Source organism: Rattus norvegicus, chromosome 1 (genome assembly GCF_021556685.1).
Source record: "Rattus norvegicus strain SHRSP/BbbUtx chromosome 1, alternate assembly SHRSP_T2T, whole genome shotgun sequence".
Lineage (NCBI taxonomy): Eukaryota > Metazoa > Chordata > Mammalia > Rodentia > Muridae > Rattus > Rattus norvegicus.
Genome location: NC_141534.1, coordinates 150,208,158 through 150,235,929, shown reverse-complemented (window position 1 = coordinate 150,235,929; position 27,772 = coordinate 150,208,158). Strand labels below are relative to the sequence as shown.

Genomic DNA, 27,772 nt, shown 5'->3' with positions numbered 1-27,772 from the left:
CAGAGGAACATTCATGAAAATAAAAAGCAACTCTGCTTTACTTCTCCAAATTTAATTTCGTGTCATGTAGGTGGATGAACAATGCACCCTGTTTTGTAACCGCTTTACTCACTTAGCACAATCTCTTAGACCTCTCCCTGTGACTGTAAATGTCATCACATCTCCCGTGTTTATTTAGCCTGTTTCCAGGGACACTGCAGTTGGTGACCATGGAAACTCCAGGCAAGGTGGGGCGTTCCTGGTGCATCCCACAGGACCAGCACCTGGGAAGTCCAATACTTAATCAATGTAGAGTAGGACTGACAGCAGGAAGTGTCACTCTAGGTCCTCAACCTCACCCTGGTTGACTCACCAGGAGCTGTTCTGACCTCAGGTTCTGACAGCAGGGTCCTTTCAACCATGAGATTGCCCTGAGAGACAATGATGATCCTATACCAACGGTTCTCAATTAGTGGGTCTCAAACCCCTTGGCAAGCCTCTATCTCCAAAAATATTCACATTACAATTTGTAGCAGCAGCAAAATTACAGTTCCGAAGTAGCAACAAAAATAATTTTAGGGTTGAGGGTCACAACAACAGGAGGAACTGTATTAAAGGGTCATATTATTAGGAAGGTTGAGAACCACTGCTCTAGACCCATCTTCTTCAGTGGTGGGTACCTACAGCATGTGAGGTCACACAACAGAATGTGATGGGTGTGGAAAATGTGCCAAGAGTAAAAGGTTTCTGAACATGTAATATCAAAATCTAATTTCAATCAAACACCTACCAAATTTAAGATTTTTCTGGAAGTTCTGCTTGTGCTCGTGAAGTCTCACAACACAATCAGCCACATAGTGCCAATAATCACTGTCTGAAAAGCCTTGGCTCAGACTGCAGTGCTTTGTACAATACATCCAGAGTTTTCTGTTCCTTTTGTAACGTAATGGGTTCATTACAGATAACGAAGACAAAGTTTTCCTACCTTCAAGCCTCAGTGTGCATCAAATTTGTAAACCTGTGGATTGCGTTGTGTTAGAATGCTTGATTTAAAGATGTCTGGGAGACACACGGTTGTCAGGGTGAGGAGGATGAGCCTGTACAGCGTTCAGCCTTAAGTCTGACATCGACATCACACTCCGAAGGCTCAGGGAACAGTGTGAAAAGAGAGTGAAGGATTGTAAGAGTTGCTGAGTGGCCACAAGGAAACAGTGCTTTCTGGATATAACAGAGCCATTGCACCTACAGACTCACAGAAATTGTGACTATGCACAAAGCTTGCACAATATCAAGGCAAATGACAACACGGACAGGGGACAGTCTGTCCCTAGCTAGGAGCTATTGGTAATTGATACCTGCCAGAGAGGGAGGATTGGTTTTCTTTAAGGGAACGGATGGTTCCTGATTAATCAACCATGATCCAGTGTATGTTCAAACACCCAAGAGCACATGGGCAGAGCAAATCTGCCTCAATGGCTTGGAGAGAGGGAGAGAGGGGGGGGGAGGAGGGAGAGAGAGAGAGAGAGAGAGAGAGAGAGAGAGAGAGAGAGAATCACAAAATTGGAGGAGAGAAGGGTATTGAATCTGGGAGGAGGAGTGGAAAGGAGAGGTGAATATGATCAATTACATTGTGTGAAATTCTCAATGAATTAATTAAAAATTGCTGTTTGAATTGCCGATTTGAGTGACATAAAAGTTTATTACATTTGTTTTCTCTTGGGATTAGGACTGAATTTCCAGCCATTTCTGAAGTAGCCCCAAATCTACTCTGGGTACATATTTATGCTAAGCAGTGTTCTCAGCATTGATGACTGTAAAATTAAAAAAAAAAAAAAACCAAACTAAACCATTCAAAAGAGTTGAAGATGCTTTCCATTCTCCAACATCAAATACGAATCCAGGATTTAACCCTTTATGTAATAGTGAAGTCACATCCTTCTCATTAGTACGCAGAATTGCTCTCTTCTTTAATACATAGTAAGATGGTAGATATGCTGAAGAATTGTCTTAGAATAAACGTCTGTGATCTTATGATAAATGTTTGATTTAAACATCTATTTTAAATACTTGTGTACCCAAGGACATGTATATATTTCTTGGATGAAAAAGGATCTCGAGGAGAAAAAGTTTTAAGAAGCCTTGATTTAAGGAATATTTGTGCATGTGAAGGTGCATCACTATGACCTGGAAGACACTTGAGTAGAGTGTTAGGGGTTCAAAGGGTTCATGCAGCCCAATAGGAGCCTGTTCCAGAGAAGCCCACGTTACTTGACAGGTACCTCCAGGACTGTACCGGGGCCTAAGGGTCAGTTTTGCCCTTCCCCACTTTTAGTTCTGCTCACTTACTTAATTACTCTGTGTGTGTGTGTGTGTGTGTGTGTGTGTGTGTGTGTGTGTGTTTGTCCTTTTTTCTTTTAAATGAAGAAACCCAAGCATTTATTTAAGCCAGCAGTCAAGTTGGTCACTTAAAATAACAGTACATCATGTCCAAGTCCCAAAATACTACCCAGTATAAGGAGGCAAGCAGGGGAAATTGGCCAGAGGAGGCTGACGACATTTAACAGTGCACTGGAAGCCGGTTTTTTTGATCCTTCCTTTTCTAGACATGGGGCAGGAGCCCAGTGCCTTCTGTTTGTCTTGATTAAAGTCAGCCTCCACCTTCCCCGGAGCCCCTCTGCCCTTCTGGGGACACAGGCTGCATTCAGCACCAGCCGCTCTGCCCAGGCTCTGTGCACATTTTATGAAAGGCGTTTCCCACTTGGATTGAACAGGCGCTGTGTTTGTGTTCGAGGGAGAAAATGAATCACTGTAACATGGGGCTACGATTTGGGGTGTTGTGTTTGTCCCATGCAAGTACGTAAACACAGCAGAACTCACAGTGGAAACACCAGGGGCGGGCACAGAGACAGGAGTGATTCGGTGGCCCCAATAGTGGGGCACATTTTCCACGTGTCGGACTTCTCTGCGTTCTGCCCTCTCTCAGCATTCTCCGAGCCCACGAGAAAGGCTGAGGTTTCTGCATTTTAGTCTGTGGTCCGAGAAGAGGCAAAGGATCTCAGGGCTCCCTTCAGTCCAGTGAAATACTCAACTCGCTTCACAGGGAGGCTGGAGTTGGAAGCGACCGTTGTGAAACGTTAAAGATTTTCTGGCAGTAGGAAAGGATTTTTTTTCTTTTCCTCCCTCCCTGCCGAGGAAAAACAGTTCTAAGGAGAGAGTCACTTTGTAGTTGTAACTCCCATTCAAAGACTCCCAGCCCCAGAAGCTGCGGATCCCTGCGCTTCTTGTGCGTGGTCTGTCAGAGACTGTCACCAGCCATACTGCTCATGAGTTTACCCAGGACCATCTTCCCCAGGAGGGAGGCCGGTAAGTGCAGCCTCTTTATATCTGTCTCTGGGGACTTGAAGGGGACTGATCTTTTTGGACATCTTCCCGGAGGGATGGGAAAGCCGTTTTCCTTACTTGGTGCAGCCTGTGTGCGACTCTGTGCACACGTGTGCTGGGAGTCTGTTTGTCCTTGTAAGTGGTTGGCTGTCTCTCACTCTTCACGCACTTGGCAGAGAGATGAAGTGCACATCACAGGGTCTACCCCCTCCCCAAGAGGGTGAGCACACCTGGCCTCCTCTGTGACCGTTGCTGGCAAGAAAGAACAGGGCTATCCGTGTCCACGGCTGAAGCTGTCGGGGTCCCCACAGCAAAGGCAGAATATAAGACGGAAATGTGGAGTGGGATAGGACAGTGGAACAGTTGGGGATCTCTCAAGTCTGGACTCAGAGGGTCTTGGGTACCCTGGCCACAGGCCCTGCCTTCCTTGCAGGTTCAGTTCGTGAGATGATGTCATTTCTTATGACAGTGTGCTTCAGAAACAGACGCAAACAGGGTCTGGGCAGACGAGGTTAATCCTTCTGCCCAACTGTGAAAGTTAGTGCTGGTGAAACTTGGGTTCAGCTCTAACTTTGGCAAACAGAATGTACACATGGTTTCCTTTAAAAAGGAGAGTGAGGCGAGTCAAAGGCACAGACTGACTTTTCCAGCTCCAGGAAGATATGGGTAAAACTTTGAACTCTTTTGATTAGCTCCTTTAAAAACAAAACAAAAAAACAACAAAACTCTGAATTCAGAGGGAAAGGAGGAGGGCAGGGTGTCTGTGGCTCCAAGAGGAGCTGGCCTCCTAATCTTGAAAAAAGTGTTCACCCTTGCGATGGTTCAGTTTTCTCCTTTTAGGACCAGGGATAATCCATTCCTGCCTCACAAGGTGGGAGAAACAAGAACAAAGCTCAAGTCTCTGAATGTCCTGAACAGCGTGGACATAACAGGGTGACCATGTGACACCTCAGGAGTAGCTCTCCTAGGTGGTCCAGCAATTATCACAGATACCCAGGCTCTTGGGTGAAAGCAGTAGTGGTATTCTCCATGTCAGGGAGCAGGCTGCCATTCAAACACCTCTTCTTGGAAAAAGACCTTGTGGATATATCTTTTTCCTCTGGGGAATCTGCTCCAGCAAGCACTGGCATGGTACTCAGTGCTATGTAGGAACATCTTCTTAGCTTTTACTCACTTTCTGTCTCTGGCTGTATCTTCTTCACTGAGGTTTCCTTGGCAACAGACTCTGAGGCAGAGCGGTGAGAGTGGGAATTTCCCTGCGGAGTGCTATAGGTACAGCACCCATGAGGGCAACAGACACAGCACGGTGGATAGCAGGACAGTGGTGGAGTTTCAGCATTGGCTCTGGTTGGTCCAGCTGTCCCTGGAGAGCTTGGTGCCCTTGCAGTGATAAGGCACTGCCTGTGGGCTGCCTCCATCCTGGACCACCATCATGGGTAAGGCAGCTTCAGGACTCTGAGAAAAGCTAAGAAGAGTTCAGTTGTGGTTTGTCCTGAGCAACCTTTTTGTTGGCTGTGGGGAATGGATGTCTTAATCATGGGGTAAGGAGCTTCAAAGGGTGACAGCTACTCTTGCACATCTGACTGGATGAGTGCTCTTTTCAAGTTCACCTGTCCAGAAGATTGGGTGTTAGCAACATCCAACCTGTCTAGCTGGGTTCTTACAGAGCAGTGTGATCCTGGATAAGTTCTTCTCCATTACAGAGTCCCTGATGGCAAAATGGTTAGATAGCAACTGGACTAGAGATGACCTGAAGAACCATTCTGGTAGTACCATAGTACCAAGTGTAGATGCGAGTGACCATGCTGATTGCTTGTATCTGTCTGGGTCACAGGACTGCGGATGTCTTAATTTCTTCTGTTAGAAAATAGAATCTCTGGCCCTTGGGGAATCCCTGTGAAGGGAGCAGCTGGCAGCAGGGGGTCAGCCTGCAAGGCAAACACCGGCTCTGCTTAAGGCTGGAGGCAGGAGGGGCTGGCACTGGGGACTCCTGCTGTGCACTTTCTCTGCTCCGGGGAAGAACTCCAGCTTGCGAGACACTATGTATGTCTTTAATAGCTCAGAGCATTGCAATGTTTCCTGAGACAAGTGTGGGTGCAGTAGTGTTTGTTTGTTTTTCTTTTTTGTGCACACAGCTTGTAATGTTCATTTTATTGCATTTTAGCTTGCATTACTTAAAAATACTTATGCACTGGAAAATTGTATTAGCAAAACCAGAAATTCATAGATGTGTTGAATAGAATTAATTGGTATGTTAAATAATAAAGTATACATTTAGAATGCCACTATTGAAAGTAAGCAAGAGCGAGTCGAACACAAATTATCAGGAGAAAGTTTCCACTCCAGTTCTTATGAGAGAAACACATTGAACTGCAGGGTTTTTTTTAATATATGCAAATTTTAATTTTCATTAGCTTTAAAAGTTAGTATAAAATGTAACGGGTTTTATTATAAATTTTTGTGCATGTGCCTCTGTACTTTGTTCTAAGTCATGCCCAGTGAAATCACTTTCTTAAAGCACTTGGGATTCATTTGTAGCACATTGCTTGTCTAGAGCATTCTACGCCCCAGGCACTGTGCTGGGTGCTCAGCATCTAATGGTACATGTTAAATAAACAGCAGACTCCAAAAACATCAAGCTGGGGCATTCAAGGGGCTCTCGTTGGGGAAAACCAACCTAACCTCCTGGGTTAGAGTGAGCTTCTGGGAGGAAGTCTTGTTTTGAGCTATTTTTGCTTGTTCACTTGTTCAGTTTTTGTTTTGTTTTATCTTCAGGGTGTGTGGGTGTTAAGATAGGGTAGGATCTGTTATGGCGGTGCATTTTCTTAAGACGTGTGGTGAGAGGATCAAGAGTTCGAGACTAGCTTATGCTGTATTTTCTGGATGGGTGTGGTTGTGTACATCTGTAATCTTAGTACTTAGGGGACTGAGGCAGGAGGATTGCTGTGAGTTTGAGGACAGGCTGGGTAAAAAGTGAGTACAAAGCCAGCTTAGTCTAGATAGGAGATCCTTTCTGAATGAGCAGAAATAGGAGATAGATAATACTATCACTGCACAGGTCAGGGACAGGGTGGAAATGCAGATTCTGGGCAAAGAGTTCTGGGCGGTGTCAGACTAAGGAAAGAAAGTGGCTCCAGAGCTCCCCACTGCACCTGGCCACTGTACAGGAGGACAATTTTGCTAATGGGTTAAAGTTCTTCCTTGTCGTCTGCCAACTGTCTGTGTCCTGGTTCCAAGTACGGATATTGTTATGAGGTCTCCATGAACCTCTGGAGCACCCCGCTGTAAGGTCAATCCTCTCTTCCTCCTACTCCTCCCCTTCTCCTCCTCTTCTTCCTCCTGAGAGTGTTCAGCAGGGACAACTAGTGATGGCTTCCCCGGGCAGGGCTTACTTTCCCTTCCCCACTGTGCCAGGGCAATGTACTTGTTTCTGTCTGACAATTGAGCTAAATGCAGGCGCTGGGCGTTTCAGCAGACGGCCATGAAGCAGGAGTAACATTTGAATCCTGGTCGGGACGTTCCATGCATTGAAAATCATGTGTTAAAATGCCACACTATTGCTGGAAAATAGCATTCAAACACACATATGTATACATATATATGCACACATACACACATGCACATACACATGCATACACATATACATATACACACAGGAACGCGGGTGCTTCCACTCAACATTGAGTCTGGATAACTACTTAGTTCTTATAAAGGTACTAAAACCTTTAACCTCGATGGACAAAAACATGCCCTGTGCCAGGGACTACTTTATAACTTCCTATGATTCTTTATTTTATGTTTTCCAAAACAGTCTCATGAAGAGTTGTAAGCATATGAGAGGCAGAAGTCACTCTACTTACTGTTTATTTAGTATTCTGTTGCTGTGAAAAGACATCGTGACCATGGCAACTCATAACAGAAAGCATTTGGCTGGGGCTGGCTTACAGTTTCAGAGGTTTAGTCCATTACCATGGCAGGAATCACCGAGGCTTAGTAGCTATCCGGATCCATAGGCAGAGAGAGAGAGAGAGAGAGAGAGAGAGAGAGAGAGAGAGAGAGACAGAGAGACAGAGAGAGAGACAGAGAGAGACAGAGAGAGACAGAGAGAGAAAGGAGAGAGACAGAGAGAGACAGAGAGAGACAGAGAGAGACAGAGAGACATAGCAACAGAGAGACGGAGAGAGACAGAGACAGATGTAGAGAGACATAGACATAGAGATAGAGAGACAGAGAGACAGAGAAACTAGGAGTGGCATGGGCTTTTGAACCCTCAAAGCCCACCACCAGAGACTCATTTCCTTCAACAAGTTCACACTTAATTTTTTAAAATAGTCCCACTCTCTGGTGACCAAATCAATGTGTGCCTGCAGCCATTCTCATTGAAGGCACCACATGCCTGTATCCATTAGCTACATTCGATTTGTGTCATCTTCCTCTTATCGTGTCTACCAATCTCTTAGCCCTGCATTCCTCTCAAGCTTCATCTTTTTGATGCATTTGCATATGTGTCAGGTATCACTAAGCCCAGAAGGCATAGAGCTTCCTCAGTGTCTGTCAGTTTACAGAGAGTGAAACACACACCACGTCTTAAGCCAGTGCTTAGGGAGCTTTGAGAAGTGTGTGTACTGTTGGGAGACCTACTGCTGGGGAATGCTGGGCTGCAGACACAGCTCCATTGGTGGAGGACCTCTCCAGCATGCACAGGGCTCTAGGTTTGTTCCCCAGCACTCCTTATAGTAGCCATAGTGGCACAATCCTGTAATCCTAGCACTTGGGAGGTGGATGCAGAAAGATAAGTTCATTGCCATCCTTGGCTACATGGTGAATTTGGGAGTTTGACCGGTTTTTGTTGCTGTTCTGTTTGGGACGGAGTAACTGTGGGTGGCCCGGTATTCACTTTGTGTTCTTTTTTTTTTTTTCCGGAGCTGGGGACCGAACCCAGGGCCTTGCGCTTCCTAGGCAAGTGCTCTACCACTGAGCTAAATCCCCAAACCCTTGGTTACATGGTGAATTTGAAGTTAGCTTGGCCTACATGAGATCCTATGCCATTCCTTATCACACAAGGAAGTCTTTGTATGTACTTTCAAATAGCTGGGTGCTCATATAAGATGCCACTAAATTTAAAGGCCTATTTACATAAAATGTAGCATCTGCTTAACTGTCTCTTAGCTCTGGAGGCACAACCCTTACCTGTAATCCATAGGCAGGGCTCACAGTGGGTACCAGTGGAAATCAGATTCTGCAGTTCAAGGCAGCTCCAAGAGGGAGGTAACTCTCAACTAAAGGGGAAACTATAGAGAGAATGGCCCAGGCTGTCACTTAGAGCGGGTGAAGGTTGTAGCTTTTGGTTGAATAATGGGATGAGAAGGACAGACTGGGTCAGGGAAGAAGGAGCAGGTGCATCATCGGATCTGATCAGGCATGATAAAAGAATTACATAGAGGCTCTAAGAATATCCCCATCTCTTCCAAGGCCTCCTGGGGGCCCCTGTAGTTCCTAAGTAGGAGGTGGGTTTTCATCTGCCTCCCTGAGGCAGCCCTGTGTTGCTTGAAGCAGCCCACCCTGGCTCTGGCCCCAGCCCTGGAGGCAAAGAGCTTCTTTTACTGGAAATTACACCCAGAGCCCTCTCAGAGGGCTGCAGGCAGTATTGGTGGACAAGCTTTCAACTGTCTGAGTGATGTCGCCACACAGAGGCAGAGGGTCCAGTTACAGGGCTCTGTGGCTGATGTGCCCTGCTGGTCCCTCCTCTTCTCTTTGGAGAACGAATGGGACCCTGGAGTAGCTTGGAGAGTAGAAGCAAAGCGGGCATCTGAGCTGCCGGTGGGTCAGCAGACACACTTCAGACCTTGTTACAACTTGTTTGCAAAAGAGGATCTGGCATTCAGAAGGGCGAGCGGCTTGTAGTAGGTCACAGGGACAGTGCATAGCACAGCCGAGGACAGAAGCCACTGGATCCCCAGGGCCACTGCTGTGTTATATGGTGGTTCTACCTCCATTTGCCAGGGTGTGAGTACATGAGCCCAGACTGATGCAAGTTTTGCCTCATATTTATCTATCTCGTGTCCATGTTAATGGATCTGACCTCAGCATCCTTCTCTCTGCTTCCTCTTCTCCTCCTTCCTCCCTGTCTTTTCTCCTCTTTTCCTTCCCCCTCTTGTCCCTTCATTTAACAGCTTCTTAGCTTGCTTTTTGTGCCAGGTCTGTACTGGGTTCCAAGGCTGCTGAGGGAGATACGAGCCACAGTGCCTGGCATAGGGAAGTCATAGCTACTGCATAAAGCAGATACACACATGAAAAAGACAGGCATGGAGTGCTTTGACGGGAGGGTAGCCCTAAATTCGTGTTATGTCAGGAAGGGCTTCCTGGAGGAGGAGACTGGGACAACTTGGAAAACAGGCAAGTTTTCTGGGAAACAGTAGCTGGTAAGTCTCTCTTTCGGGCGGTGGGTGTGGGGTTGGTCATGCTGACCCTGGAAGTGAAGGAAGTAAGACACATCTGTAGGAGACAAGCCTATGACCTTGGCAAAGATTGAACATTTTTACAAACCGAGTCAGTCAATAACAAATGAGGAAAAGAAAGGATTTCTTCATCTTTTAAATGTTGTTTTCTGATATGAGGCAGGAGGCGGCGTTCCTCAGATAGTTGTGTGGGCAGAGAGTGTGGGGCTAGTTACCGCCTGGCACGACTAGGCACAGCCCTCCTTAGATTCTAGCTTTTTCAGTCTGAAATGACTTCTCAGCACCCAAACCCCACCCTTTGGAACACCTCTGATACCCTTAAAAAAACAAAAAAGATGAGGGATTCAGCCAGCTCCCCTAGTTTGGAGCCAGCAGGGCCCAATACTGTTCTAGTTCCTGTCAGGGCTGTGCTGGGTGGGGCTCCATGCTTTCTCACCCTGTCTGTCCGCCAGTTAGAACCGGCTTTTCATTTCTTTTTCCAGGTGGAGGGGCTGGCCAGCGCTGGTGCTTAGTAAACCACCCTAGTCTTGTCCTTAAAATAGCAGGCTGGGACCACTCCCTTCAGCTTTATGTTAACCCTTTCCAAGCCTGTTCAACAGATGGGATGTGGTACAGGCGGAAATCTCCAGCAGCTCAGCTTGGAAAGTGCACTTCTTCAAGTCATGTTAAAAGGGCAGGGCCATCCAGATGACACTGCATTCACATCTGGCCTCAGCATCCTGCTGGGTCCTCTAAGGGCAAGGATGGGAGCTGTGGCATCTTCCAAAGCCTAACTAAGCTACAGGTACTAGGTTGACCATATTCAGCACGACACTGAGCCTCAGTTACTTTTGTGCTGTGGGAACTGTCACTACCCTTCAGGTTCGGCACCTCCAGGTAATTTCCTTTGTCCTGTAGCTCTAAAATAAGCCCAGGGCGAATGGTCTCATAACTAAACTCTGTACACTTAGGGGAATATTTCCCCCCCTTTCCCAGTCCGAGGCCTTGAAGGGCTGGGAGTGAAGTGCACATTTTGAAAGTGCAATCTAACCTGAGCCTAATCACATGAGTTAGATGTAAGGGCTCTTTGTAAACCGTAAAGTACAAACAAATGTGGAAAGCCATTATGAGGCACTGGTCGTTTATTTATTCGCTCAGTTATGTGTTGACTCATTCTGTAAATGTTTATGGAGCCCTTATGTGGGCCTGGCGTGTTTGGGGGACCCTGTGGTGAACAAAGCAGATGAGGTCCCTGTCTGGGGGATTGTATTCTAGATGGGGTAGATTGATGATTCGCAGGCACTCATATAGGCTAATAGGTCACCCTCCAATGGTGGAAGGTTCCCCAAAGGAAATAAACAAGGGTGACGTAGTAGAGAGCTTGTGTGTGTGTGGGGGGGTGTAATTGAGATTGAGTGGACAGGACAGGCTGTATTTAGGATGGAGCCAGCCTCAGGAAGAGTTGGAAAGGGAACTTTCTTGGGTCAGGGAGTGGCTGTAGCAACATAGGCTTGACTTGGAGAACTAACTCAAAGGCTAAGGTGACTGTGAAATTCAGTGAGCAAGAGGTTCACAGGGTAAGGAATAATGGTGAGAAGTGCAAGGAACACAGGTTTTTCCCATCATCATGCATTCCTGGGGCTGTTAACATGTGCCCCGTGTCACACTCTCTCAATAACACCCTACACCTTCAAGTTTCTGATTTTGCTTCTTGGAGCAAGCACAGGAAGTTAAGCTCATAGAAGTTCTAACCATGGCAGAGCACTCCTAGATGCCTCTTCTCTGCTTTCTTTGGGCAGCCATGAGACCTGTGGACTGCTTGGCAGAGAGGGATAGTCAGTCCTCTCCTTCAGAAAGCCTGATGTCCAGTGTGGGGTGGTGATCATGCATCCAAATTGGGGTGGAAGGGGGTCAGTCATGGTTCTGACTTTACTTGGGAATGAGTTTGTCTGAAGAGAACATGGATTACCTGGAAATTGAGGGAGGTTAAAAAAACGACTCAGACCAGATAAAGGTAAGGGTTTGGCTCTGACACAAAGAGTTCCAGGATCCTCCTCTTAGGGTACAGATTCTTCAACTTTTCTGCCAGAGGGAAGTAGCCACAATGAACAACGCCCATTGGAGCCCCAGTTACACTGTTTTGATAACTTCAAGAGACCCTATAGATAAGCAGAGCAGTGGTGACCAATGCCCCCATCCCCAAACACTTCAGAATTCCTTCACCTTCCCCCAGACTTCGTCCCAGAATGGGGGACTGTCTCCAGGCCTACTAACAAAGGCAACTTTATGTTCAGATTGCCCTCCCAAGATGTCTCTTGTGACCACCCTGGCTGCCCAGCAGTGGGTGGACTGCCATAGTAGTCTTGCATGGAATGTCATAGGCATCCTACAGTTAAACCCCACACACTTATTAATGCATAGGACCAAAAACATGCCAGAGAGGCCACATAAAAGTTAGCTTTGTGCCCACAGAGGCTGTGCTTGGAAGAGAGTTGCGGGACATTGTCTCGAGCAGATGGATTGGATGTCACCTTGAGATCTCAGGCTCTCTGAAAAGATGAGAGGGAGAAAGACATGTTGGCCACATGATAATGAGCACACATATTTCCTAAGACTGGGTTTCAATGTGCTTCATGGAAGTTAAGTAGCTGGTTGTAAATGGAGCATGCTCAGAATCTTATGGAATACCTATGACTCCTCCACAGCTAGCCATCCCTTCTGGAGGGTAGGGCTGGGGCCCGAGAATTCCTACAGTCAGTTCATCTGTTAGGGAATGTCTAGTACAGGATGGGAGAGGGGCTGGGTTGTGAGTCAGGCACGCCTTGTTTAGAGCCCCCATGTGGTAGTTTGTAAGCCATGACCTTGGAGAAGGTCCTTGTCCTTGCTGATCTAATGCATAGCTGTGACTCAAGGCAACCAAACACAGCAGAGTGAGGAAATGTGCAGTGAGCTTTTGAGTGGTGTTTTTCGTGACGTGGTTATGACAGTACTTACTTGCAGGTAGGATCACATGGTGATAATTTTATCTTGTTCACTTGCATTTTTCCTTTGTTTTGTTTTGTTCAATCCAGTGCTGGGGAATCTAACTCAAAGTCTTACACATGCTAGGCACGTGCATGACCTATGGTACTGTGATGAATGTGTGAACCTCCTGCCTCAGCCTCTTGAGTAGTTGGGGACTCAGGTGCATGGTCATCAGGACTGCTGTGCAGCAACATTTATGGAAAATTCCTGACAGGTGCCAATCTCTGGTCTATAGCCCTCTTGTCTTTCTAATCATACGTTGGCTGCCTGTGAATGTCCAGGACACTCAGGTGACAAAAGAGTCTCACTGTGCTCTAGAAAGGGCCTGCCCAGATGGCAGACTTTATTCTGAGGCTCAGTTCTCAGCCTTGCCATCCCCTGTTTGGGCCAAGTCCTTCATGTGGAGATGTCAGATGGCTCTAGCTGGGAGTATTTACACAGATCCGTGCCAGGCCGGACTCACTTACCCAGAGTCACCTGTCCAGAGCAGGTGGCAGCATCCGATAGGGTGTGCCATCCCTCTGAGCTGGGATGTGACTCAGGGCTGGTCTCAGTATGACAGAGGAGTACTCCCCACTTAGTCCAATCAGAGCCTGGGGCCCTGGCAGCGCAGACTACTGTGTGCTCTGGTCTCTGCAATTGCAGAAAGCAGCAAAGGCAGTGACATCTCGAAGGGCTGTACCAGGAGGGTCAGGTGAGTGGATGGTCCTTCACTCTGTATAAAGCCAGCAACCATTTCCTGTAGAAGGAGGCTGACTCTTCTGGCCTGAATGGGGAGGGATTTGGTTGCTAAAATGTATGTTCTGTTTGGTCAGGGAAGGCTCAGCGGGGAGAGCTGTTTGTGTAGGAGTCCCAGTGCTACCATGCAGCATGATGGGGCTTTTCTAATAGTGCTGGGTAGTTGGACGGCCTTGCTGTGGGTCTAGTGTTTCTGACTCCTAACCTGGTCTTATCTTTATTGCTGTGGGTGTGAAAGCAGTTGGGAAGAGGAAGGGAGGTTAAAAGGCCTTGGGCACCTGAAGGATGCTTTCTTGTTGACCTGGCCAGATGGGGACAATGAATGGGTACATCTGATAGCTTTGATAGTGAGAAAAGAATCCCTGGAGCACTTGGCTCCCTGCTTCTGCTTTTGCCCAATTCCCTCGCTGGTTCCTTGCTAATGGTGCTAATCCCACCCTCTGTCTCATAGTGCGATTTCTCCCTGTTGCTGGGTCTCAGGTGACAAACACGAGGGTGAAGAGAAGCAGATGCTCTGAAGTCACGGGGCAGCATCTCTCCTTATGCTCTTATTTGGGAAAATTGTCTCTTTCTGGTTGAGCTACTCCAAAATGGTGGCTGCATCCCCAGAGCTAGCTGAAGCCATGTTGGGGCTTCCTGGAGCAGCCTGGGGTCACTGCCCTCTACAATTTCCCTCATTATTCCCTCAGCTTCTTGGAAGGAGGTCATCAGACCTCTGTTTTCTCTGTCCTCTTCTGTGCTTACACAGTGGCCAACTCTTCTGAGCCCAACAGAGCTCTTCCCTTGCTCAGGAGCTGCCAGAGTACCCTTGTACCTTGCTACAGCCCTCCCAGTTATCTATTATCCATAATGGTGCTTCCTGTCCCCCTTTCTTAGGCATTCTTCCAACCCCAGACATTGCTGATATTTTTTCACACACTGTCCTTGTGATCTTGCGGTGTGGCTCCACATGAATGGTGGGGTTCACTCAGGTAGAATGGGGGTGTATCCTGGACTTAACTGTAGCCTCTGACTCCAGGCTTTATGCTCATCACTGCCCCAAGACACCCCAACAAACACAAACTAGTCATATATCCATAGAGTAAAAACACAACAGAAGAACACTCAGGCTGGGAAGACAGCTGTCAATAAAGGCATTTCTCACAAAAACCTAGTGCCCAAGTTCAATACCTGGGACCCATGTAAAGGTGGAAGGAGAGAACCCAGTCCACAAAGTTTTCTTCTAGCTTCCCCATGTGAACACACACACACACACACACACACACACACACACACACACACACTTGAAAAAAGCTATCAAATCACAATTCTTTGGAGAATTTTAGTTCAACTAAGAAATCATTTTAGAATTAGTTTCTTTATACTCATATACAGAGAACTAAGGCAGAATTATTTTAGGAGAAAGCCACAAGTTGAGGACCTGTCTGTCCTCTTGCCAACTCTCCATCCCTGTCTTCTAGATCCCACCACAAGAGATCCAAGATCCTGAAGAGGTGGAGGAATACTTTGAGTTGAATTTGATAACAGCACAGAGAGGTCATATTCCTGAGAGGCGCCTTAAACCGTAATGGGCTATGCCATCACTGTCCTCTCTTCCACACCCCCAGGCTCCACAGCCACCGATAGATTTATCTAAACCAAATTCAGAAGGGTCATGCTACTTGTGACCCCTTATTCAGCTTCCAAGTCTCTGCTCATAGGTAGGTCCTTGGTGAGGTGCGTCAAAGAGTTCCTTCAGCCAAGGCACTTAACTCTAAGTCTCTGCTGGAAAAGCTCCCACACTAGGAATAGTATCTGTCTGTGTCTGTGGTCCCCAGTAGGCTGTAAAGGACCATGCTTTATACCATATGGCCCAAGTGTCCGAATTACAGTGAGCAGTAGAAACTGATTATTGTGTGGATTCTTGAACACCAAGAGTAAGTTTAGGTCTTGGAAAGGTACCTCAGTGGGTAAAGGGCTTGCTATCCAAGCACAGGAACCTGCGTTCAGATCCTCAGTACTCACAGAAAAGTGGGATCTACTTTTTATGTCTATAAGTTTAGTACTGGACAGGCAGAAACAGGGAGATCCTGGGGCTTACTGGCCAGCCAACCTACGTAAAACAGCAAGATTCTGGTTTAGTGACAGATCATGTCTCAAAAAATAAGTGGCTAGCCACAGAAGAAAGCCAGCCAATGTTGACCTCTTACCTCCACAGGTGCATGCACAGGAGGGTACACTCATGTAGATAAGTCAAGTATGTGCACATTGCAACACACACACACACACACACACACACACACACACACGTTTTATCAAGAGAGGGAATTGTTTGTGTCTGCACAGCCTATTGAGTGAGACTGGCAATACATCTCCATATGCGAGATGGTTTTCATCTTAAAACACAGCTCTCTGTCAGCAGCCGCACACCCCCATATGTGGGGAACAAAAATCCAAGACAGTGAAAATAAACAAATGGCTCTGTGAGCCCCATGTTTCTGATTGGGAGGCAGCTTCGAATCAGCAACGGACTCCAAGTTCTTTTGGATCTCTGTAGAAATCGGGACTCATCCATGTCAGTCTTGTAATTAGACAAGGTTGCCTGGTGTCTGCCAGAAACATGAAGAGGTCCCTGCCCGAAAGAGCACGGAGCAGATGGGGTTGCTGAGCGCAGCTTGTGCGTGAGCATGCCGCCTGGGGAAAGGAAGGCAGAGAATCAGGAGCTGAGGTGCCTGCTACATTTGTCCCTGGAGGAGAGAATTAGATGCCACAGAAGCAGCTCCTAGACTCCTAGCTCCCTGCCCTGTGACCTGATGTCAGGATCCATGCAGAATAGGGATCTTCATGGGTCTTGCACCGTGGGGGCAGAAGTGCATCTGTAAGGGACAGGTACAACAGCTAGGATGTGGCTGCCCTGTTCTGCCAGCTGGAGGAGGTCACCACCAATATGCTCTTTGGCATATCCACAGGCGCACCCCGCTGCTGGGATGTCAGGGAACGGCACCCCCTCCCTGCTGCTCATGGCATCTCTTACCTGGCCAGGCTAACCGTGAGTAACTCTGAGCCCTTTCCTTAATCTTCCCTCAGCATAGGAAAAAGACCAACAGGGAATGTAGCTCCCAAAAAGTGACAGAAAAAAAGTCTGTTACAATCAGGATGCTTTTGTATCAGCTACTTCTTTGAGACCCAGGGGCACATGGAGAGACTCAGGAAATCCAGGGAAATGAGAACTCCAAATGATACCACAGGACCCGGCCGGAAGCATCAACAGAAGCTTCAGGCTTGAGGTTTGCTATGTGACTTTCAAGTAGATTGGAAATCAATACATTTAGTGAGAAATTCCCTTTTATATATAAAATGATAGGGCTCACAAGTGTATAAGATTCTTCACAAAATCAATCTTTTTGTTTGTCTATGTGTCTAGAGCGTGTGTGTGTGTGTGTGTGTGTGTGTGTGTGTGTGTGTGTGTGTGTGTGTTCCTGTGTTGGGGGCAGGCATGTGAGTGGGTGTCTGTGTGTGTGTGTGTGCTTGCACATGTGGAGCTCAGAAGTTGGTGTGGGGTATCTTCCTCAATTGCTCTCTGGGGCAGGCTCTTCTACAAATCATCCATTTGACCTTTGTAGTTAGCTGATTTGCTCTGGGAGTGGGGGGTGCCTTGGCTCAGCTTCCCAAATGCTGAAATTATAGGCAGGCTACCACAACCACTGTGCATTAGTGTGGTTGCTAGGGTTTGAAACTCTCTCTGATCCTTATCCTTAAAAGGAAAGTCCTTTACCCCTGCGGCATCTCTAAGCCACAGCCATATATTCTAGTTTTTATTTATAACACAATAGTGGTATTATGTGATGATGTCTTGCTTTAGTAACCTATGTTTATTTATGAGTTTATAAACATTTACTTATCTGTGTATCTTACGTGTGGTTAATAATGTGTACCTTGATTCAAAGTTCAAACTTTGAATCAAATCATAAAAGCTCAAAAAGCTGTATTCTAGGGCCCCAGTGGGTGTGGCCCTGTAGCCTGAAGTATGCCTGGCTTCTCTTTGGACACAGTGACCATCTCCCTGTTGTCCAAGGTAAGGACTCCTGCCATGCCTCCGTCAGCCATGAGCTCTCCTCTCTTTTTCGACCTTATACTCTCCTATCTGTATATCCTCAAGCCACAGCAAGGTTCAGATGTAGGTGGCTGGTGCAGTCTCACCTGTCTTCCTCTTTTTTCCTCGTCTGTCAAGGGTGGCTGTCGCTACTTCCAGCCAAACCCCACGAGTGCAGGAATGGTCATAGCAGTTGCTGAAGGAGGCAGGCGACTGTCAGATTTGCTGCAGTGTGTTTGGGCAACATTTTTTCAACTACTTTTCCAACGCTAAAAAAAGTGTGAAAAGAAGATAATAAAAGTATGTGTGCATGAGGTGGGAGGGGACATATGAGCTGCCAGCCTCCTGCTGCACATGTGATAGTTCAAAGACTACTTATAACACTCATATGTCATCTTACAAAGTCAGCTTCGACACATGCCAACAACTAGTGTCCAAGACACATCCCTGTGGCTACAAAACAACTAAGCTGGAATTTTCTAATAAAAAAAATCAAGAAACAAGGATGTAAAATTGAAAATTAGTTGACAATAACCATGCTATTCTAGTAAAGAACAGAGTTTAAACTGGGGGGTCAAAGCTTCAATTACTGACCTTCTGAGTCGGTAAGAGGGCTATGATTGTGGCTCGGCAATTGCTTACAACCTACACGTCGCTCTACATAATAAATATGTGCTCAATTTAAAAAAACAAACAAATTAACTAACTAGTTATATAACAATAGTATAATGTGGACAAAGAAGGCCTCAGAGGAGACTTAGCTTTAAGTAATAGTGACGAAGATGGCTGGTATGATGTCACTAACCAACTAGCACGGAGCTGGGGCCAAACTTCTACCTCCCATTTGTTATCATAAACTTTATGAGAAGTATCCACTGTTATCATGTCCATTTGACAGGTAACAAAACCAAGTCACACAAGCCTTCAGTAGATTTGAAGGTCAGAGTTTGGCCCCTCAAGCTCCTCAGCAAAGCGCATTGCCACCGCCTGACACACAACAGTGCTTCAGAAGCTGGGACGCTTACTCCGTCTTCTTGTTCAGCTTAGAGCCAAAAAGTTTTTTTAACTTTAATGTTCTAAGCATTGCCAAAATGTTTTAAATAATATTTTTCAGTTCTTTGAGACCTTCCTATGTAATATATTTTGTTCTCCCTCACTCCCCATATCCCCCAGTTCCTCCCAGATCCATCACACTTACTTTGAGTCTTTTAAAAAAACCTATCTATGCAATTTGTGTTTCCCAAGTCTCTTGAGTATGAGGCCATGCCCTGGAGTCTAGTTGACCTACCAGTGGTCATACTCTTAAAGTAAATTGGCTTCCCTCTCGCAGCAGCCATGAGTTATCAATAGCTTCTCAAGTGCGGGTGGGAGTATGAGTTCCTGCCCACATTTCCCCATCCATGCTGGGATTTTATGTGGTTTGAGCCCGTACAATTGCCAAGCCTTATCTGGAAATCACTCTTTTGTTAACATCTACTGTTTTTGGACTTCACAGTCTTTCTACACACTTTGCACAATGATCTCCGAGCTTTGTGGGAAGGGAGTGATATAGGTGGGAGGGAGGCCAGAGCACTCCAGTCTTTTATTCTCTGCACATCGAGCTGTTGGGAGTCTCTGTGGTAATCACTGTCTACTGCAGGAAGAAGCTTCTCTAGTGAGGATTGACAGATGCAATGGTCTATGGGCATATTGATAAGTCATTGAGAGTTGGTTTAACACTATGTCCATTCAGCAGAATTATAATATACTTTCTCCAGTTTGGCCTGTGACCTGTGTGAGTATTTCTGACTCAAATAACCACTATTACTTCAGAGGGGGGATGTCTTTCTGGGATTATTGTACCCAGTAGGGTTCACAGATGGGCAATATTTACTTTCTGCTTTGGTAGACTGCATAGCAACTTCTAGCACAATAAAAGCTAGCAGTGGGGAGAAAAGTACCAGGCCAGTACCACATGATTAACAATTAGATGTGGCATTATATTTTTGTCTCCTAAAACACAACTTTTATTTTTCTGGTTGCAATGATGAGTTGTGACTGATATGAAAAGGAACCAAGCACAGAAAACGATTTATGTAGAAATGAGAGGCCTCTTAGTTTCCTCAAAGTGATTACTAGTTTTCAGTTTATCCATAAAGGCATTTTTTTTTTATAAATTAAGATTAAGTTTAGACAACTGTTTTATAATAGACCTTAGCTCTCAGAACCCCCCAACCTTCCACCATATCTGCACATGTAGATCAATTTCATTCTCATTGTTGGCTGCACAATGTGCCGTCACCTGTCTAACATCATCTCCCATTGGCACAGTTAGATTGTTCATAGTTATTTACATTTTCTCACTTTCCCTTTTCTTCTTTCTTTCATCATTGTTTCTTTCTTCGTTTCTTTCTTAGTTTCCTTCCTTATTTCTTTTGAGACAAGGTCCCTCTCACACAGAGGAGGATGGCCTCAAGCTCACAGAGATAAGTCTGCCTTTGCCTCCTGAGTGTTCTGATTAAAGGTATGTGCCACCATGCCTAACTCTTCCTCTCTTTCTTATTAACTCAGGTAGCCAAGCAAGGTGGGCCATCCTTAGCCGGACTCTTGCTTATCTTATTTTGAACGTGTGTGCATCTATAAAACTTAACAAACAAACAAGTTTAAGTCCTAGTCTGAATTATTTCCCTTTGACCTCCCAGGGGTTAGCATAGCCATTCCCATCTCATGAGTAACTAAGCCATACAAGACATGCACTGCTTAATACTGCAGGGGTGAGTGTCGGGCCCACCATTCAGATACGGTTAGCTCCAGAGCCGAGCCTCGGATGTTCCAGTCAGATACCCTCTTGCCGTAACTACAAATATGCTGTGGCTTCATGCAGATGTTCACTCAAGCGATTCTTTTTTTTTTTTTATTAACTTGAGTATTTCTTATATACATTTCAAGTGTTATTCCCTTTCCCGGTTTCCGGGCAAACATCCCCCTCCCCCCTCCCCTTCCTTATGGGTGTTCCCCTCCCAACCCTTCCCCCATTGCCGCCCTCCCCCCATAGTCTAGTTCACTGGGGGTTCAGTCTTAGCAGGACCCAGGGCTTCCCCTTCCACTGGTGCTCTTACTAGGATATTCATTGCTACCTATGAGGTCAGAGTCCAGGGTCAGTCCATGTATAGTCTTTAGGTAGTGGCTTAGTCCCTGGAAGCTCTGGTTGCTTGACATTGTTGTACTTTTGGGGTCTCGAGCCCCTTCAAGCTCTTCCAGTTCTTTCTCTGATTCCTTCAACGGGGGACCTATTCTCAGTTCAGTGGTTTGCTGCTGGCATTCGCCTCTGTATTTGCTGTATTCTGGCTGTGTCTCTCAGGAGAAATCTACATCCGGCTCCTGTTGGTCTGCAATTCTTTGCTTCATCCATCTTGTCTAATTGGGTGGCTGTATATGTATGGGCCACATGTGGGGCAGGCTCTGAATGGGTGTTCCTTCAGTCTCTGTTGTAATCTTTGCCTCTCCCTACCCTGCCAAGTGTATTCTTTTTCCTCATTTAAAGAAGGAGTGAAGCATTCACATTTTGATCATCCGTCTTGAGTTTCGTTTGTTCTAGGGATCTAGGGTAATTCAAGCATTTGGGCTAATAGCCACTTATCAATGAGTGCATACCATGTATGTCTTTCTGTGATTGGGTTAGCTCACTCAGAATGATATTTTCCAGTTCCAACCATTTGCCTACGAATTTCATAAACTCGTTGTTTTTGATAGCTGAGTAATATTCCATTGTGTAGATGTACCACATTTTCTGTATCCATTCTTCTGTTGAAGGGCATCTGGGTTCTTTCCATTTTCTGGCTATTATAAATAAGGCTGCGATGAACATAGTGGAGCACGTGTCTCTTTTATATGTTGAGGCATCTTTTGGGTATATGCCCAAGAGAGGTATAGCTGGATCCTCAGGCAGTTCAATGTCCAATTTTCTGAGGAACCTCCAGACTGATTTCTAGAATGGTTTTACCAGTCTGCAATCCCACCAACAATGGAGGAGTGTTCCTCTTTCTCCACATCCTCGCCAGCATCTGCTGTCACCTGAGTTTTTGATCTTAGCCATTCTCACTGGTGTGAGGTGAAATCTCAGAGTTGTTTTGATTTGCATTTCCCTTATGACTAAAGATGTTGAACATTTCTTTAGGTGTTTCTCAGCCATTCGGCATTCCTCAGCTGTGAATTCTTTGTTTAGCTCTGAACCCCATTTTTTAATAGGTTTATTTGTCTCCCTGCGGTCTAACTTCTTGAGTTCTTTGTATATTTTGGATATAAGGCCTCTATCTGTTGTAGGATTGGTAAAGATCTTTTCCCAATCTGTTGGTTGCCGATTTGTCCTAACCACAGTGTCCTTTGCCTTACAGAAGCTTTGCAGTTTTATGAGATCCCATTTGTCGATTCTTGATCTTAGAGCATAAGCCATTGGTGTTTTGTTCAGGAAATTTTTTCCAGAGCCCATATGTTCCAGATGCTTCCCTAGTTTTTCTTCTATTAGTTTGAGTGTGTCTGGTTTGATGTGGAGGTCCTTGATCCACTTGGACTTAAGCTTTGTACAGGGTGATAAGCATGGATCGATCTGCATTCTTCTACATGTTGCCCTCCAGTTGAACCAGCACCATTTGCTGAAAATGCTATCTTTTTTCCATTGGATGGTTTTGGCTCCTTTGTCAAAAATCAAGTGACCATAGGTGTGTGGGTTCATTTCTGGGTCTTCAATTCTATTCCATTGGTCTATCTGTCTGTCTCTGTACCAATACCATGCAGTTTTTATCACTATTGCTCTGTAATACTGCTTGAGTTCAGGGATAGTGATTCCCCCTGAAGTCCTTTTATTGTTGAGGATAGCTTTAGCTATCCTGGGTTTTTTGTTATTCCAGATGAAATTGTTCTGTCTAACTCTTTGAAGAATTGGATTGGTATTTTAATGGGGATTGCATTGAATCTGTAGATTGCTTTTGGTAAAATGGCCATTTTTACTATATTAATCCTGCCAATCCATGAGCATGGGAGATCTTTCCATCTTCTGAGGTCTTCTTCAATTTCTTTCCTCAGTGTCTTGAAGTTCTTATTGTACAGATCTTTTACTTGCTTGGTTAAAGTCACACCGAGGTACTTTATATTATTTGGGTCTATTATGAAGGGTGTCGTTTCCCTAATTTCTTTCTCGGCTTGCTTCTCTTTTGTATAGAGGAAGGCAACTGATTTATTTGAGTTAATTTTATACCCAGCCACTTTGCTGAAGTTGTTTATCAGCTTTAGTAGTTCTCTGGTGGAACTTTTGGGATCACTTAAATATACTATCATGTCATCTGCAAATAGTGATATTTTGACTTCTTCTTTTCCGATCTGTATCCCCTTGATCTCCTTTTGTTGTCTGATTGCTCTGGCTAGAACTTCAAGAACTATATTGAATAAGTAGGGAGAGAGTGGGCAGCCTTGTCTAGTCCCTGATTTTAGTGGGATTGCTTCAAGTTTCTCTCCATTTAGTTTAATGTTAGCAACTGGTTTGCTGTATATGGCTTTTACTATGTTTAGGTATGGGCCTTGAATTCCTATTCTTTCCAGGACTTTTATCATGAAGGGGTGTTGAATTTTGTCAAATGCTTTCTCAGCATCTAATGAAATGATCATGTGGTTCTGTTCTTTCAGTTTGTTTATATAATGGATCACGTTGATGGTTTTCCGTATATTCAACCATCCCTGCATGCCTGGGATGAAGCCTACTTGATCATGGTGGATGATTGTTTTGATGTGCTCTTGAATTCGGTTTGCCAGAATTTTATTGAGTATTTTTGCGTCGATATTCATAAGGGAAATTGGTCTGAAGTTCTCTTTCTTTGTTGTGTCTTTGTGTGGTTTAGGTATAAGAGTAATTGTGGCTTCGTAGAAGGAATTCGGTAGGGCTCCATCTGTTTCAATTTTGTGGAATAGTTTGGATAATATTGGTATGAGGTCTTCTATGAAGGTTTGATAGAATTCTGCACTAAACCCGTCTGGACCTGGGCTCTTTTTGGTTGGGAAACCTTTAATGACTGCTTCTATTTCCTTAGGAGTTATGGGGTTGTTTAACTGGTTTATCTGTTCCTGATTTAACTTCGATACCTGGTATCTGTCTAGGAAATTGTCCATTTCCTGAAGATTTTCAAGTTTTGTTGAATATAGGTTTTTATAGTAAGATCTGATGATTTTTTGAATTTCCTCTGAATCTGTAGTTATGTCTCCCTTTTCATTTCTGATTTTGTTAATTTGGACGCACTCTCTGTGTCCTCTCGTTAGTCTGGCTACGGGTTTATCTATCTTGTTGATTTTCTCAAAGAACCAACTTTTGGTTCTGTTGATTCTTTCTATGGTCCTTTTTGTTTCTACTTGGTTGATTTCAGCTCTGAGTTTGATTATTTCCTACCTTCTACTTCTCCTGGGTGTATTTGCTTCTTTTTGTTCTAGAGCTTTTAGGTGTGCTGTTAAACCGCTGACATATGCTCTTTCCTGTTTCTTTCTGCAGGCACTCAGTGCTATGAGTTTTCCTCTTAGCACAGCTTTCATTGTGTCCCATAAGTTTGGGTATGTTGTACCTTCATTTTCATTAAATTCTAAAAAGTTTTTAATTTCTTTCTTTATTTCTTCCTTGACCAGGTTATCATTGAGTAGAGCATTTTTCAATTTCCACGTATATGTGGGCATTCTTCCCTTATTGTTATTGAAGACCAGTTTTAGGCCATGGTGGTCCGATAGCACACATGGGATTATTTCTATCTTTTTGTACCTGTTGAGGCCCGTTTTTTGTCCAATTATATGGTCAATTTTGGAGAAAGTACCATGAGGAGCTGAGAAGAAGGTATATCCTTTTGCTTTAGGATAGAATGTTCTATAAATATCCGTTAAGTCCATTTGGCTCATGACTTCTCTTAGTCTGTCGACATCACTGTTTAATTTCTGTTTCCATGATCTGTCCATTGATGAGAGTGGGGTGTTAAAATCTCCCACTATTATTGTGTGAGGTGCAATGTGTGTTTTGAGCTTTAGTAAGGTTTCTTTTACGTATGTAGGTGCCCTTGTATTTGGGGCATAGATATTTAGGATTGAGAGTTCATCTTGGTGGATTTTTCCTTTGATGAATATGAAGTGTCCTTCCTTATCTGTTTTGATGACTTTTAGTTGAAAATTGATTTTATTTGATATTAGAATGGCTACTCCAGCTTGCTTCTTCTGACCATTTGCTTGGAAAGTTGTTTTCCAGCCTTTCACTCTGAGGTAGTGTCTGTCTTTGTCTCTGAGGTGTGTTTCCTGTAGGCAGCAGAATGCAGGGTCCTCGTTGCGTATCCAGTTTGTTAATCTATGTCTTTTTATTGGGGAGTTGAGGCCATTGATATTGAGAGATGTTAAGGTATAGTGATTATTGCTTCCTGTTATATTCATATTTGGATGTGAGGTTATGTTTGTGTGCTTTCATTCTCTTTGTTTTGTTGCCAAGACGATTAGTTTCTTGCTTCTTCTAGGGTATAGCTTGCCTCCTTATGTTGGGCTTTACCATTTATTATCCTTTGTAGTGCTGGATTTGTAGAAAGATATTGTATAAATTTGGTTTTGTCATGAAATATCTTGGTTTCTCCATCAATGTTAATTGAGAGTTTTGCTGGATACAGTAACCTGGGCTGGCATTTGTGTTCTCATCTGTATGACATCAGTCCAGGATCTTCTGGCCTTCATAGTTTCTGGCGAGAAGTCTGGTGTGATTCTGATAGGTCTGCCTTTATATGTTACTTGACCTTTTTCCCTTACTGCTTTTAATATTCTTTCTTTATTTTGTGCGTTTGGTGTTTTGACAATTATGTGACGGGAGGTGTTTCTTTTCTGGTCCAATCTATTTGGAGTTCTGTAGGCTTCTTGTATGTCTATGGGTATCTCTTTTTTTAGGTTAGGGAAGTTTTCTTCTATGATTTTGTTGAAGATATTTACTGGTCCTTTGAGCTGGGAGTCTTCACTCTCTTCTATACCTATTATCCTTAGGTTTGATCTTCTCATTGAGTCCTGGATTTCCTGTATGTTTTGGACCAGTAGCTTTTTCCGCTTTACATTATCTTTGACAGTTGAGTCAATGATTTCTATGGAATCTTCTGCTCCTGAGATTCTCTCTTCCATCTCTTGTATTCTGTTGGTGAAGCTTGTATCTACAGCTCCTTGTCTCTTCTTTTGGTTTTCTATATCCAGGGTTGTTTCCATGTGTTCTTTCTTGATTGCTTCTATTTCCATTTTTAATTCCTTCAACTGTTTGATTGTGTTTTCCTGGAATTCTTTCAGGGATTTTTGTGTCTCCTCTCTATGGGCTTCTACTTGTTTATTTATGTTTTCCTGGAATTCTTTCAGGGATTTTTGTGTCTCCTCTCTATGGGCTTCTACTTGTTTATTTATGTTTTCCTGAAATTCTTTCAGGCATTTTTGCGATTCCTCTCTGTAGGCTTCTACTTGTTCTCTAAGGGAGTTCTTCACGTCTTTCTTGAAGTCCTCCAGCATCATGATCAAAAATGATTTTGAAACTAGATCTCGCTTTTCTGGTGTGTTTGGATATTCCATGTTTGTTTTGATGGGAGAATTGGGCTCCGATGGTGCCATGTAGTCTTGGTTTCTGTTGCTTGGGTTCCTGCGCTTGCCTCTCGCCATCAGATTATCTCTAGTGTTACTTTGTTCTGCTATTTCAGTGGCTAGACTGTCCTATAAGCCTGTGTGTCAGGAGTGCTGTAGACCTGTTTTCCTCTCTTTCAGTCAGTTATGGGGACAGAGTGTTCTGCTTTCGGGCGTGTAGTTTTTCCTCTCTATAGGTCTTCAGCTGTTCCTGTGGGCCTGTGTCTTGTGTTCACCAGGCAGCTTTCTTGCAGCAGAAAATTTGGTCTTACCTGTGGTCCCGAGGCTCAAGTTCGCTCGTGGGGTGCTGCCCACGGGCTCTCTGCAGCGGCAGCAACCAGGAAGACCTGTGCCGCCCCTTCCGGGAGCTTCAGTGCACCAGGGTTCCAGATGGTCTTTGGCTTTTTCCTCTGGCGTCCGAGATGTGTGTGCAGAGAGCAGTCTCTTCTGGTTTCCCAGGCTTGTCTGCCTCTCTGAAGGTTTAGCTCTCCCTCCCACGGGATTTGGGTGCAGAGAACTGTTTATCCGGTCTGTTTCCTTCAGGTTCCGGCGGTGTCCACTCAAGCGATTCTGAACTAACATTCTGCTTGGTGCTTGGCAGGGTGGAAGTCACAAGTATTGAGCCTGAGGTAGCCCCTCGGAGTAAGAGTAGATAAATATGTTTGCTGGAGTTTTACTAGATCTGTCTTAAGGTGAATTACATTGTATGAATATTGTTTATTCAAGAGGAATCCCTCCTCTGCCTGGCCTTGTGCCCTTGGACTTAAGTGCTGTTGAGTTATTCAAAGGTGCCCCGCCCGGCCTGTGCCTTAGTGATTTAGGACCACTTCCCCAGATGCCAAAAGTTCAGCACCTGTGTGAGATGTGACATATTCACCCTGGGCTCTTATATACTTTCCAGACTCCAGAACGTCCTTCTAGATAGGTCCTAAGCTCAGATGTTAGCTCATGTGGCTTTTTTTCAGTCTGATGTCACTGGAGTCCAGTCTATGGTTCCAAGTGGATGGTGTTCCTGTGTTAGTGCAGGTGTCAGTGAGAGGGGCCATTGAGATGCTTTTCAGCTTTTGGCCCACCATATGCAACCTCCCTGAGTTGTGCCAAGCCCCAGAGAGTAGAGTTGGTGTCCTCAGTGATGTAGTAGGGTAGAGGAAGAAAAATGACAAGTATAATATTCCAACATAGCTTGACTAATGGGGACACTAATGCCCAGAGATGCTATATGGCTTCCCAATCCTGTGTACAGTTTATATACACACAGAGGGTCAGACTCAGCTGTGGGTCCTTTAATTCTATTAATGATCTCTTTTGGGGCAGAGAAGGGACACTCACCTCTTCCCTTCATTTCTTATTTCTGAATCACTTTTCAGATCAAGACCAAAAAAATATACCCCCTGGGCTGGAATGGCCAGACTTCAAAACTGCCTTTGAAATAGGACACTGTGGGAGAATGCAGAAACTCCAAACACATTTATCAAAGGGTTCCCCTTTCGCCACATGGTGATTTACAGTCCTC

At 44.9% G+C, this 27,772-nt stretch overlaps 1 protein-coding gene across 26 annotated transcripts in view; it reads left to right on the top strand.

Annotated features, from left to right (window-relative positions):
* The first annotated feature begins 3,196 nt into the window (after positions 1-3,196).
* Positions 3,197-27,772, top strand: part of Il16 (interleukin 16) — a 100,055-nt gene continuing 75,479 nt past the window's right edge. For 3 of the 26 annotated variants that reach the window (XR_015636467.1, XR_015636468.1, XM_087581762.1), the window contains exon 1: positions 3,197-3,342. Coding sequence is in view for 5 of the 26 variants with exons in the window: in XM_087581762.1 (XP_087437888.1) it covers positions 3,303-3,342 (40 nt within the window). In the remaining 21 variants the exon portion in view is untranslated. 26 annotated transcript variants of the gene reach the window in all.